This window comes from Spea bombifrons, chromosome 1, assembly GCF_027358695.1.
Source record: "Spea bombifrons isolate aSpeBom1 chromosome 1, aSpeBom1.2.pri, whole genome shotgun sequence".
NCBI lineage: Eukaryota > Metazoa > Chordata > Amphibia > Anura > Pelobatidae > Spea > Spea bombifrons.
This window is the reverse complement of record NC_071087.1, coordinates 36,549,696-36,564,521: the sequence shown is the minus strand read 5'-3', so window position 1 is coordinate 36,564,521 and position 14,826 is coordinate 36,549,696. Positions and strand designations below refer to the sequence as shown.

Genomic DNA, 14,826 nt, shown 5'->3' with positions numbered 1-14,826 from the left:
AACCTTTCACACAGACCTAGTTCTAAAGTTGATCCAAAAGAAGGCAAAAACCCTACATGGGACAATTACCAATTATGCCACAACAGGAAAAAGAAATTTCTTCTTGATTCCATAGCGGCAATCAGATTACTTACTCCCTGGACCAATTGTCTTTGGGTATATTACATAGTCTACTGGATGTACAAAATTCCTTATGGGTCATGTCTATCCCACAGGTTTCCATGAAGACAACAGATAACTAAAGTTTAAGATTACATAAATGGTATTTAAATGGAATTTATGATGGTTATTGTAAAAAAAACCCTGAAAACGAGTCACCTTTCTAGCTTCTTTTCCATACCAAGGTGTCCTTCCTTGGTGACTTTTGAAAGGAGGTGTCAATATAACTAATTACAAATACAATACCTAAGAACCTCTTTAGTATGGTGCACCTAAAGGTGGTAAATTGTAATTAAATGGGGTTTGACCATAATTAGAGATGTTGACAAGATGTTCTATAAAAACAAATAATGATCTACCCTCTCCTACTCATTTCTCTAGATCACTCAGGGATAATATACAAGCCATGAAACCTGCTACATGTAACGGTGCAAAATATTTTAATATAAGGAACTGCATTCTTTGACTTTTAGAAATATTGATTTAAAATACAGCATTTTTGTGATATGAAATTAAATAGTATTTTTAGTTCTAGAAAAAAAAATGACAAAACAAAAAGCTTCAGACTGTTGATTTTTTATATAGCACATGAAACCATATTCTAATAGATCAGCTGTGTAAAATGTAACAAATAACAACCGTTAACGTAAGCAAAAGTCACATTTTAAATTAATATTTAACAATGTGCCACATCATCTTATTTAGGATTTAAATATAGAAAATGAAATAATTAGTCTTCTGTATTATTCACCGCTCGGTGTGCTCTATCCTTGCTTTACTTAAAATATGCATGTCATAGCTACTGTCCAAGCGTTACAAAAGGGTGGCAGAAAGCATCACCAGCTGCGTTATTTTTTTTTTCCGTGCAAAGACCGATATTAGCACAAATGGGTTTAAATGCGAAGCTGCCGTAAAAGCAGGCACATAAATGTAATTCTCTCAGACGCTATTTTGATGCACATTTTTTGATGTCATGAATATTTAATGAAATGGCCCAAACTAAAGTCATATAACATTCTTACATTACTGATGCCTGCGCCCGTGAGCTACAAACATTAGAGCCATGATTGAGTGTGTTAAAATGAACTCATTCAGCACGGAACTGATTACTCGAAATGCAGACGGAAAAAGAGGGAGAGAAAAAGAAGAGGTACCCCACTCAAGATTAAAAGCCGGAGTGATCGGAGGTTTCATTGGAAGAGTAAGGGCAGCGTAATACACTAACCCATAATTAAATAAATAAGGTATCATTATAAAGCACTGCATGCCGAGACCTGACATTAATCTGGTGGGATGTTAATTAGGTTCAAAGACTGCTTCCGGTGTTGCTCAAGTAATTTATTATGTCACAAATTGCAAGATGTACTTGGCTGACCTGCCCGACTGCCTCGTTCCAGCAATCTTGAGGGCAGCTAATTATCTTCTTCCCTATAAGCATTAATGTTTTTTTTTTCTACTCCGACGGAAGTTAAACTGGTGGAAACAATTCTGGGAAAATAAACTGACAGTTCCAGAATGGAACATTTTATTTTTTAGTCAGTATGATAAGTAGAAAACACAGTGACGGTTGTAAACAGAATATTCTGTCATAAGTTTAAGCCTGAACCAGGAGTTAAGTCTCTATGAATGTCATATTACGAGGAAAAGGGATGTCTGTACTTGGATTTCCATGACAAATATAGCATTCTTCATCTGGACAGAGAAAACAGCACTGAGCATTACAGCAAAAGCAATTCTCAATTTTTTTATTCTTTTTATTTTCCCTTTAATTGTCTACAAGTGATTTTCTTCATTAACGTATGGTAATCACTGTTTGAGAGTTACATTGTTTTCTTGTTACATTTGCTAATGTATATAGCTTGCAATTACTATTAAATGAAAATTCCAATTTTTAGTTGCATTCCTTCTGCCAAACGTAAATTGAGCAGGATTAGAATGAATTATTATTTTGGTATAATAGTGTGTACTGATGTTACTGCCATCGCATGGCCAATGAAGTGTAGCTAATTAAGATATAACCACCCTGGCCAAGCTAAAATTTAAAAGACACAAAATGATAAGTTCTGGAAGCAATAATGTTACTTATAAACCCAAGAGTCCATTGCTGCTGGAGCCGTTACATGTATAATAAAACAGTGTTACTTCGCCATTATGTGGGTAGATTAAAATATTATATTTAGAATGTTTTACACAGCTTCTGGTATTTGTCATCTGAGGTCACAATTAGAAACTATGAAGACTTGAAATATAAAATTTTTGAGTTGCTCAATATTTGTGTACTCTATGAGTGCCTCTTTTAAATAAATCGCAAAGCTAGCCCTCTATTTTCTATCGCGTGGAATATGGAAGATTGAATTGACGTGGGTGATTTAAAAATTATAAAAAATTATTTTAAAAAATAATGTTCTATTTTTAAGAAAGTCAATGTTCTATTTGAGAGATTTGAGATTTATTTACTAATGTTAGGGTTTTCAGGTGGAGTTCCAGACAGCTGTGGTTTCAACGACTCAAGGTGAATTATTAAGGGCCAGCACATTTGAGCTTCCCTTACAAGAAGAGCTGACTTGACCCTACATAATGCATAATAAAATCAGTGAGATTTCTAAAAGTTCCCTTAACCGCTGTACTATGCATTATACAGGGCCTGCTCAGCTCTTTTAGCAGGAGAAACTTGCAAGGTTTGACCCTTCATGATGTATAACAAATTTTATTTATTTTTATATAAGAAAATAAAGAATATTTAAAAAATGATGTATAACAAATTTAGTAAGCTGAAACCACAAAACTCTGGCAAAAGCTTAATATGGCACAAAAGACATCAGAAAAAGAAAAACGGATGGTAGCGCTATCCCTGCAAGCCTTGCTATCACTCTCTGTAGCTGTACTAAGCTGTTCAAAATATTGGTGGAATCCAGACATTAGAGTTAGATAGAACATGATTTAGAAAACTGCAATATACCAAAAATAACATGATCCTATAATCCAAATGAACAAAGATGTAAAAGAATCATATCTGAATGACCCTTTATGCCTTAACTTTTTTGTTGCACTCAAAAAAGGTAATTTCTAGTAACCACCTTTCATGAGGGCACCTTCTGTACTTCATGACATACAACCTATCTTCAATGAACACTAATTTAATATAGCCTTAAGGTTTTGTCTGCATATTAATTGTTAGTATTTGCATAATAATTAATACAGTAAAGCTGTACAGTAAGGGTAATGTTTATGCAATCAATTTTAGCATTTCTTTGCTTGTCAGCAGCTTTTGGGGTTGTGTGGTTTCCTCTAATACTTTATAACTTGTGAGTGTATCTAGCAAATTCTAGGTTAGCTCTCTTGCTACCTCTGTTACTGTAAAGAAGAGAGAAGAAGCAGTGGCAGATGTATGTATCTGTATTTGTCTAATCTACCATAAGACAAAGAAACACCATAAAAGTATACTAAAAACATATAAACTAAATAAAATGTTTCAGTATATATACCCTCAATTAGGAGTTCCAAAAATGGTTCATTAATTCTAAAACTTCTGGTCAAATGAAACAAAATAAAGACCTTATTAAAGTTCTGAATAACAATTTTCAGTTTTATATATATATATATATATATATATATAAAGTCCTGATGAAAGTCTGTAATAAACAAGACTGAAACGTTGACTTAAAAACCGAAGTTGTTTGTGTGGTCATTTGCAAAGTCCCTGGAGTGCCGGTAACTATTTTTGGACTTTATATTATTTACTGCTGCAGTTATTTGGCACCGGGCAGAAATTTGGCATTTGGAGTGCAATTGTTAATTTTGGACTTTATATATATATATATATATATATATATATATATATATATGTAGTCCTCTACTATAATAAGTTTGTGGATTTTGACAAGGAACCTAAAAGGTAAACATCAACAGGGCAACTAAGAACATGAATAAATATATGTTAAATTCAACCTGTCATTCTATTTACATTTTATGGAAATATTTATTACTTTAGTTTTATGTTAAGAGATACTAGTTATGTTAACATGTATATTTTGATGTATTGATGTGACATCACCGGTGTTTATGGAATTTATTATTTTCATTGTTTTTTTCTTCAGCCTTTTCATTTTTAAATATATTTTTACTGGCCCGTTGACGATCCCTTTTAGATGTGTATATTTTGGAGGTTTTCTATTTTAATTTTTTCCACTGTAAGATTTACAGCTTATACACTGTTTATACAGTGATTATATATATATATATATATATATATATATATATATATATATATATATATACAGTATATACACATATCAGATGCAACAGAATGTGTGAGGCAGTTTCTTGTATTCAGTAGATGATTATGTTGATGTTGATACATGGCTTACAAAAGGTCACACTTCAGCATCCCTATGTATACTGTTCCGGTTTCTTATTAGTACGTTGAAGTTAAAAGGTACCGTACTGTATGACCACTACTGTCAGGCCCTTAATGCTATCTATAAGTTTCCCAAAATGCTACCATGTTTTTTTCCCACGTAGCTGGTATTATGACTGAGCTCAATGCTGGATTCAGTAAATCTATAACAGGTAACCAAAGAGCAATCTTCTGATAGAAAACAATGAGATATGAGGAATTGATGAAGATGAGATGAATACAGTGGTACATTTTATTACAGTTATCTAGTCTGATTTGTATCCGTTCCATTATCCTATATTTTTCCAGGGAAGCTTCGCAAGGAACACAATTCAGTTACTTGTGATAGATTAATGTCGACATTGAATCTCGTCCGGTATATTGGTGTGAAGTCCGATGTATTTAAACAAGGTCAACTACTTCAGTTGACTCAACAGGTAACTAGAACCTCAGAATATGTTTCTGGAAAATGGAACAGGCTTTTCCCATGACATGTTTGGACAGAACTGACAGTAAGTACATGACCTCGCTAATGTGACATTTTACATTATCCAAGAAATAGTATTTGTATTTAAAAGATATTGTAACACAAATGTAGCAAATGGCACTATATCAGAAGGTAAGGGGTCAATTTGAGAATTCAACTTTGGTCTTAGCTACATTTCAAAGTTATGATTTTCTTTATTCTAATTTTAAAATATCTTTAGGCCTTTTGGGTTTCTTTTATTTTGGAACTCAAAGCCGTAACTGACATCTAAGGAAGGAGTATATGCTCCTGTAATGGGAGCACCTGAAAAAAAGTACAAATTATAATGTAATTGAAAAATACTGAGATCATGAAACATTCAAAAAAGACTGGAAACCCTTCTTAAATAAGTAAAATCACAGGAAAAGAACATTGATATTCTTCTAAAAAGTTAGTTATGACCTTACAGCAAGATCATCTAATGGAACTCTACTGAATTAAAATGATTCAACTTCTTGGAAACAAAATCACTTATGTTCATGATTGTGAGTGTTTGTCAACAAACACTTTTTATTTTTTATGCAATGAATTTCTCAGTGTAAAGGGCAGCATCTAGGGAACCAGACATTACATCCTGTACAACCTCATGATGGATCAGTGCCATAACATAGGTAGTCCAAGCATACCTCCAGGTTTTAGGGGCTCCACAAGCCATTATAAGACAATTAATTCCACTATGTTAAAGGGAGGATCAGGGGCACAGGAGTATATAAAACACACTCCGGAGCATCCAAGCGGGGCCGCCCCCTCCGTAACCCCCCAGGCTTCCAGCAGTACTGCAGGAGCTTCTGTGACACTTGCCAGGGGTGTCCTGTGATGGACAGCAGGAGGCTGAGCTGACTTGGCAGCAGGATTCAAAAACCCAGAACTGCTGCAACACGCTACCTGTGGCCCTCGCTTGACACTCAGTCCTACCTGTTGGCTTGTTCACCTTGATTGCTATACAAGTGTATGACTCCTGCCCAGTCATCCATGTACAGTGGTTTATCTGACTACATGCTCCATGTACAGAACTTGGCTGCGTCTGACTACCCTCTCTGTGCACAGTAACTGGCTTATTTGACTACCTGCTCCATGTACCTTGCCTTCGTCTTACCACCCATTTACTGTACTGAACTTGGCTTTGGCTGACTACCTATTCTGCATACCTGACCTGGCGTCTTTTGTCATTTATCCTGGCATTTATCTGCAGCATTACCTTAACAGGTACCCGGGTAATCCTGCTGTGCTGTTACTAATATAAGTGCCCATTTATAACTGCCTATACCTGAGCCTCCTCACTGTTGGGATCATCAAGGTCCCTGTTTGCTTATCTGGGCCCTCAACCCCTTGCTAGGTGCATCAGGGAGAAGAACTCCTGCAGTGCGAGCTCCTGGGTCATGGCAGTCGTAACACCAAGGACCACTTTAGAATTTTTATAATTCTTGGTATCTGCTATTTGTTTTTCACCATGTGGCTTTCTTATTAATTTATTTTTGTATTAGCACCTTTCCTTGGGCCAAAATGATAATGCCACTTCAGGAGAGTCAAGTTAAACTGCTATTCTACCAAGAACTGGACCTTTTAGTGAATACACTGCAAAGTTAAGTATGTTCATCCAGTTAAACACACATTTTATCTGAGTTCATTGCTAAAAATATTAGAAATCAGCAACATATCTTTGATAAAACATATTTCTCTTGAGTGAAACGAAATCATTAGATCCTAGCTGTTGTTTCCAAGGCTGAATTTGACACAGTTCACAGTATTGTTCATCAGCGCATACAAAAAAACCCTTTATCTTTCATAAAGATTTTCCAACTTATTGAAATGTCACTTATTTCATAGAGAATTAAGATACTGAAAGCATATGATGGGAGCGGTAAAAGTGGTAAAGGCTTAAATATCTGCTTTCCCCGTTCAGGATCAAAAGAAATTTGAACTTTATGGACCTATGTAACCCCTATTCCCTAGGTAGTGGTGAGCTATAAGTATTATTATTGTATTGTCCTTTAAAACATACAAGACTACACTGGCAAAGAGTTTTATTTAAAAAAAAAAGTAAACTTTGCACGTGCTTGTGACTTAATAAAATCAAATTCTTTGCTCACCGTGTTTTTCAGCTACCATGCCAAGGTTTCCATGACTCTCTGCTTCTTTTCTCCCACCGTCGGTTTTAATTCTTTTAGCCGTGTTAAAGCAGCACTCGTAGAAGTGGTTCAATAACCAGTGATCGCCAACCTCTTTGAAGTACTGTGCCAGTGCAAACTGATTTTTGTATACTTCTTCATAATAACCTTGAAAAGACAGAAAGACAAAAGCGGTGTACATCTTTTGGAAATACAAAACTTAAGCAGACTCGTGAACCAAGCTTTTACCTCTCTATTGCTATTTTGCTACTTAAAGGGCAACAACACAGATTTCAGAAGAAAAACCTTTTTAACTCCCAAATATGAATACAATCTTTCTAGCAATGGGTGAAATATGATTTCAATAACAAAACTGGATAATGCACAAATAAGTAAGTAACATAGCCAAATTTTATAATTCAGTACTACAATCTTTTGAATTTGTTTAAGAGAAGATCACCTTTTGTACTTGAGTATTAAGACTAATGTTTACTCTTAAACCCATCTGAAAAACTGCAAAAAGCATATTTATAAATATTAATATGATGTCCGCTTTAATTTACTTATGCATTTTGGTGATGCAAAATAAAAATACCTCCCAACTCCCATTACATCTGATATCAAACAAAAGGTGTGCAACAATCATAATAATAATAGTAATAACATGAACATCAGATGTGATACTGTGATTATAATTGCTGCAAAATTAAAACAGTTGGTAGAATATACAAATTAATTAACACATAAAATGTGGATAGCAATATTGCTACCTAAAACATGGAAAACACTTATATTCAACCACTGATTGTTCAATCTTCCAAAATCGAGCCAACATAGAATTTCATAAATGAAGCCGGTTCAGTTGATGACTGTGACAAGATGCAAGGGATTAGGAGCAGGGCAACACTGAAAATCAATGTAGACCAATACAACAGAAGACATGGGCATATAATTAGATACAAACGGTATGCCTTAGGGTTCTTGGTGCCAAGGCACACTATGACTTTTCCCAAAATATCTTATTGATCTGAATGATTTAAATTGTGAAAGCTGAGCATATCTGGCCAGGATATACACATACTACCTCTAACTGTTCTCCACATACAACAGTCAGGGATAGCAGTCAAGTTAGCACTAAATGTGTATGAAACAAAACTTTAATATACAACTGTGAGAAACAAAATGTACCCTATTGGGCAAAATGTTAATCTGAAAGCACTCATAGCGGCTTTTAAGAAACATGAAAGCCATGAGACATCTGCAAGGAAAGCAATGGGACTCCAATTTGTCCATTAAATGAAGCTGTAAACATTGATTATTTGTTCTAGATTCTTGGCACACTGAATCAGACCAGATGCTAGGTCACAAAATTATATCATTCCTAACTGCAATACACACTATTAATTCAAACATGAACATCCAAGGCATTAGCTCCCTGCTCAGCCCTCTATTCTGGTGCCATATAATTGTGCAAAACTGTGCTATTGTATGAAGCTCGAACTTTAAATTGGAAACTTTAAAAAGACCTTATGAAGTACAGGTTATTGAACAGGTATGAAGCACGGGACTAATTAACAGGATATTATCTGTAAATGGAAACAATACTAGAACAGTACGCAACTAATAATGTGTTACCCCTTTGATGTAGATATAGTGATATAGTGCCAGGTTAAGTCTAAAAAATATTTGCTTTAGGTTTCAAATTATTTTTTTAAACATGTCTTGCTACCCATTTGTTTCAAAGTAGACCCACTTCCTTTTCCCCTAGCACACCAATAGTACATGAAAGGTCTTGACAGGACTCGACTTTAAACCCAGTTGGGTCATGTTCATTCCCATACCTGGAAACTCTCCAGGTTTGACCTGGAGTCTCTGGATAAAGCCCTGTTCCCCGGGTTTTCAGGTCACCTTCCTCAAAGCAACGGGCATGGCATTTGACCAGGACTACTCCCTCACCCCTCCTTCTCCCCATCCACTTAAGACTGTCTGGGGCTAGCCCGCCCCTATGCATGACTAGCCCAGCCCAACTGATGGCTTGACCCACCCCTTGGATGACTAGCTCAAATTGTCAGTAATTTAAAAACCCTTTTTATTGCCTCCATTACCTTGACTAGATCCTAGGACAATATATATAAAAAAAGATAATTTAGGATGCATCTTCACTTCTGGCCCCTATTGATGGTACAGTAACACATAAGAGATGTTATATAGGGACTAATGGCCTGGAAATCGTACTCAGTGTACCCATGTAGGCTAAAAGCTGATTTATTGTAATTATTCAAACACATGATAGGAGAAACAAAGATTTGTAAGGGCCATGGTATACATCAAACAGTTAAGACTATTGTGTATTTTTATTTCTTTCTAATCATAACAATACATCTGAGAGAGATGTACAGAACGATACAACAGATCACCTATATAATAGATGATGTATCACACAAACATACACACGGCAAGCTGATATTTTCTCGTACCGTTTAATAAGAGTTATTTTGAGAAATCATGCAAAGAGCTCCAGGTATAAAAAGTGTACAAATTCTCATGAGATCCAACTGACCTAAGGGTGATTATGGTTACTGGCTCAGCTTTGATTGAATGAACTTATGTGACCCCTGCATGACAAACCTGCCAATGAATAACAATGAGAAGTGCACAGACAACCAGCATAATATGTTCGGACAAAAGATGTCCTGCTTCACTAATGTCAAATGAAAGAAAACCTCAATGGACAAAACAGACAAACCGCATCACAACGTGCATTGATGCTCCTCTCCTGAATTATGATATTTAAGATTTAAGTATATATATATACATTATAATATATATATATATATTAGGGCTGCAACTAACGATTATTTTAATAATCGATTAGTTGGCCGATTATTTTGTCGATTAATCGATTAATCGGATTAAAAAATACATTATTTTAAATTGAAGAAAAATTGCAATAAAAAACGTTCAATTTACACTTTCATCTCTTTATTGCAATGGCCTCTCGCTATTCACCTTCTTATTTTACTGACATAATAATAAAAGCTACAAGAACCCAAACACAGTGTTTCTCAAACTAGGTTTTAATACAAAGTTATTAGTAAATATTAATTCATATGTTAACTATTTTTCATATTTAATAAAAACTGAGAAAAAAGCCTTGTTTAAATTTTTTTATTTACCAAACTGCCCCCAGTTATGCACATCTGGCCCCCAGCTTGCCACTCTGCCCCCATATATGCCTTATACCTCTTATATGCCAGATTCCACTGTGCCCCCTGATTTGCCACTGTGCCCCTGATATGCCCTATACTCCTTATATGCCAGTGATATGCAACTGAGCCCCCTGATATACCTTTTACCCCCAGATTTGTTTTATGCCCCCCTGATATGCCTAATATCGATGTCTTATACCCCCTATATGCCACTGAGCCCCCTGATATACCTTTTACCCCCAGATATGTTTATGCCCCCCTGATATGCCTAATATCCATATGCCTTATACCCCCTATATGCCCTAAAAATTCATAATACCCCCCATACACCACTATAACTCACCCATACACCACTCTGGCTCCTCCCCCTCCCATACTCCACTCTGGCTCCTCCCATACTCCACTCTGCCTCCTCCCATACATCACGTTGGCTCCTCCCCCTCCCATACATCACTTTGCCTCCTCCCCCCTCCCATACTCCACTCTGCCTCCTGTGAACCTCCGTTTCTGACAAGACACCAGGGAGCCGGGTAGAGAGGCAGAGTGGCGTATGAGAGGGGGAGGAGCCAGAGTGGTGTATTGGAGGGTGGCTCCCATACACCGCTCTGACTCCTCCCCCTCCCATACACCGCTCTGCCTCTCTACCCGGCTCCGTTACTGAAGGCACTTTCATTGCAGCTTCATAGAAGCCACAGTGTAAGTGAAGGGCAGTAACGGAGTCTGTCTGTGCGATGCAGACCCTCACCGGCTATCAGAGAGGATGATTCTCTGTCAGCCGGTGGGGGTCTGCATCGCACAGACAGACTCCGTTACTCACCTTCACTTACACTGAGGCTTCTATGAAGCTGCAGGGAAAGTGCCTTCAGTAACGGAGCTGGGTAGAGAGGCAGAGTGATGTATGGGAGGGGGAGGAGGCAGATGGGAGGGGGAGAGAGACGGAAGTGAGAGACCGGCCGACAGTGAGGGGAATCCAGGTCCCCTGCAGCGTTGCGGGGGATCTGGATTCCGGTGTTATAATCCGATCTCTGTTTGAGGTCGGATTATATAAGGAGAGGAGTTTTTCAGAGCATTTGCTCTGAAAAAAACCTCTTTTTATAATCGATAAAAATCGATCCGATTAATCGATGATGAAATTTGTTGACAACGATTTTCATTATCGATTATTATCGATTTTCTCGATTAGTTGTTTCAGCCCTAATATATATATATATATATATATATATATATATATATATGCAGATTGACAGTGAAAAATAGGGGGGGGGGGTATTTTTACAGCATTGGATATCACCAAAGTAAGATAAGTCACTGAACACCTCTTGGGTTTCTTGTATGTTCCTCCTTTACAAAAGGGTATCCATATTCTCTTCTATATATATATGTTTTTGCCAGTTGAACTTCCTGTATTACATGTCTTTTGGTATGTTAACGAGGACAGTGATTTAATATGCCTGTTGAATGCAAAATCTTAGTTCAGTCACTCTCTGCCCACCAGATGGATGGGGTAATCGGTGGTGTGCTGGGTTATGTTGGACCTTTAGGTTGCATTGTATGTTGGGCTGTCACTCGTTTATTGTATGTTACTGTGTTTTTGTCTCTTATTAAATATCTGTTAAAGTAGACGAACCTTTGTGTTAAATTTTTATATTTGGTTTAAACACCACACTGTTTAGTGAATAAACCCCAGTAGGTTATGGAATGACACCTTAAGGTGGCCAAACTCAGTAAGAGACATATTTCCAAGGGACCACATCAAACTTGATATACCTAAGCTTCCCCCATACATTATGATCATTTGTGTAAACATGTACACTAATGTGCAGATCAAGTAAAGCTTTATGTGGCTGTAAGACACTTTGAAATGTGAATATATTGTATGCAGAATATATTTATACATAAAATATATTGACACAAATAACGAAGCATTACGGCTTCTACAATTTTGTCTAAGGAAGAATATGAAATTCTACATTTTGGAAAATGAATGTGCCTTCTGAAATCTCTCCCACCTATTGGAGTGTTTATAGAGTGAGACTTAATTACTCCTCAATTTCTCCCAGTGTGCGATCTTTCAAATCTAAAGTGCCAGATGGGATTGTACTGTCATTAACCTTTTTAAAGGAAATGTGAAGAATGATGTCAAATAAAAGTCTTCCCAAAACTGATATAATTTTAACTACCTTGGCACAGATTACAGAAACAAAAGCTTTAATGTATAGCACTACTTCCATCACTATTTTCCGGAATGTAGGTACATTCACTACAAAGAATTAAAATGATAATATGTAATATTATAATAAAAGATAATGTAAATTCAGATACTCTAAAATGTTTGCAGAATCACACATTAAAAATGTACATTTTCATAAATGTTGTATTTAAAGAATCAAGGAAAATGTAAATGGAGTGGAATCCTAATTTATTTTGCATGTACTACCATATAACATTTTGATAAAATTTTGTAGGGCATAATGGCTTTAAACAGCGAAGAGAGGCCAAATAATACGGCTAATGAATAATATTAATTTAAAAAATATAGATTTTATTGGAACATGTTTCACTAAGGGTTAACATGGAAAGTGCAATCATTTAATAATTACATGACCAATGTAAGCTATTTCCCATAAGCAGTAGTACTATTATGATAGATAGAATACATTTGTTATCAGGGCTGGATTGGGGGTGGATTGGGCAAGGGCCACATTTTATGTTTTGATGCTCACACAGCATGCGGGCGGACATATCCAACCAGTTAATGCCCGCTGCGGCACCCGGTCTGCCCCTGGGTATGAAGCTGAGTTGGCCCACTCGGTGCACTAATAGACCTGCCCTGGCCTGTGCGGGATGTATAACTTAATGGAAATGAATTGATCGGTTATATATCCCACACACTACAGGGCAGCACTGAGAGCTATCTGGCTAGAATCCTGCGTAAAGTTCCCTACTCCTCTAACCGTATGGCTAATATCTTACATAACAAGCGTGTGAACTACTTAAGGTCAGTAATAATAATAAAATGTTGCAACGTGATATCAATACAAAGTATTCTAATATATGACAGGATATATGATATGATAGATCATCGGTATAATAGTAATGTGACCAGGCAGTCTGGCGTGCAGCTGTGACAAGAAAGCTGAATCAATATGAAGACCAACTGTTACCCGTTCAGTTCTTTTTACATAACCCATTTAGAGCCACGAAGCCTGTCTCTCAGCATTGAACCGCGATAATTCAATTTCTCAAGCGCTCCTTTTAGCGGTAAGATATTAGCAGAGTGTAACATGTTGCTGATCATTGAAAGCGTGGTACCGAATTACTCTTTTGAACACTCTTAAATATCTGTAACTTCTCACCGATTCACCAAACAAAACATGTTAGGCCCTACAAATTATACTGGAGTAATGCTGGTAATTTTATGCTACGTTTAGTTTATAATTTATTAAATTAAACAGGCATTGGGCTCATTCATGAATCTTACAATTTATAGTACATCTTAATAACCCTATGTAATAGAGCTCACAGATTGACATAAAAAATACATATGTATTACAAACCCATGAAGTTATACCATGGGAGCAGCGTCTTACGCCCTGGTTTCAGGATCTACATAATTATTCATCTCTGTTATCTCGCCCCTTTGGTGGTTCTTCATGTGGGTGTGGTATAGAGAGGAGAACATACTTCGCTCCCCCGGCAGATACATACTATAACTGCTGTTTACCCCCATATATTGCATAGCCTTCCACTGCAGCGGACCCCTGTAGTGTTAACGACCCAAATGGAAATATCTGATCTACCTTAAATTGCCTTTTGAGCAGCTCCCAGGGAGCCCGATTATCCTATAAGGTGATCTGCATCCCCCCAATAATGAGACACTGGGGCTATCAGCCCCTGGACCCGTGGGCTTGCGACAGGATACACCACTGATTCCAAACTCAGGTCAAGACACAATTAAATTAATTCAGTGTAAGTATTAATCTTACATTCATTTTAATAACAAAAAAAAAATCATATTTTGGGACCCCTGGTAAATATGAATAAAAAAAATGTTGCCAATCTCTTACACAAATCCATCCAGCCTATGGCTTAATTAAAAGTACAGCACAAACCCAACTAGAAAATATTTCATTATGTCAATGAATCAAAGATAGTACATTCAACGGTATTTCATATCTTTTTTCCATACAAAACATTTCACTTGCTGCCTAAATATGAATATTGCAATAAGCGTGGAAGCCAAGATAAAAATATACTTGAGCGGAATAGCATTTCATTTAGCAAAGCTACTTATTTTCTTTCCCAGGATTTTATTTTATTATCTGTGCACATTATACATCGGAGGTGCACGGTGGAGCTCCAATATTGCTTAATACAGCAGTGTTGCTAGTACAAAAAAAATGACACTGCCTCAATGCTATGCATACA

General features: G+C 36.5%; 1 protein-coding gene across 1 annotated transcript in view; it reads right to left on the bottom strand.

Annotated features, from left to right (window-relative positions):
* Positions 1-14,826, bottom strand: part of TTC29 (tetratricopeptide repeat domain 29) — a 65,881-nt gene that overhangs the window by 37,373 nt on the left and 13,682 nt on the right. Inside the window, exon 5 of the mRNA XM_053460732.1 lies at positions 7,172-7,357. Coding sequence (XP_053316707.1) covers positions 7,172-7,357 — 186 coding nt within the window. The remainder of the gene's footprint in view (positions 1-7,171; positions 7,358-14,826) is intronic.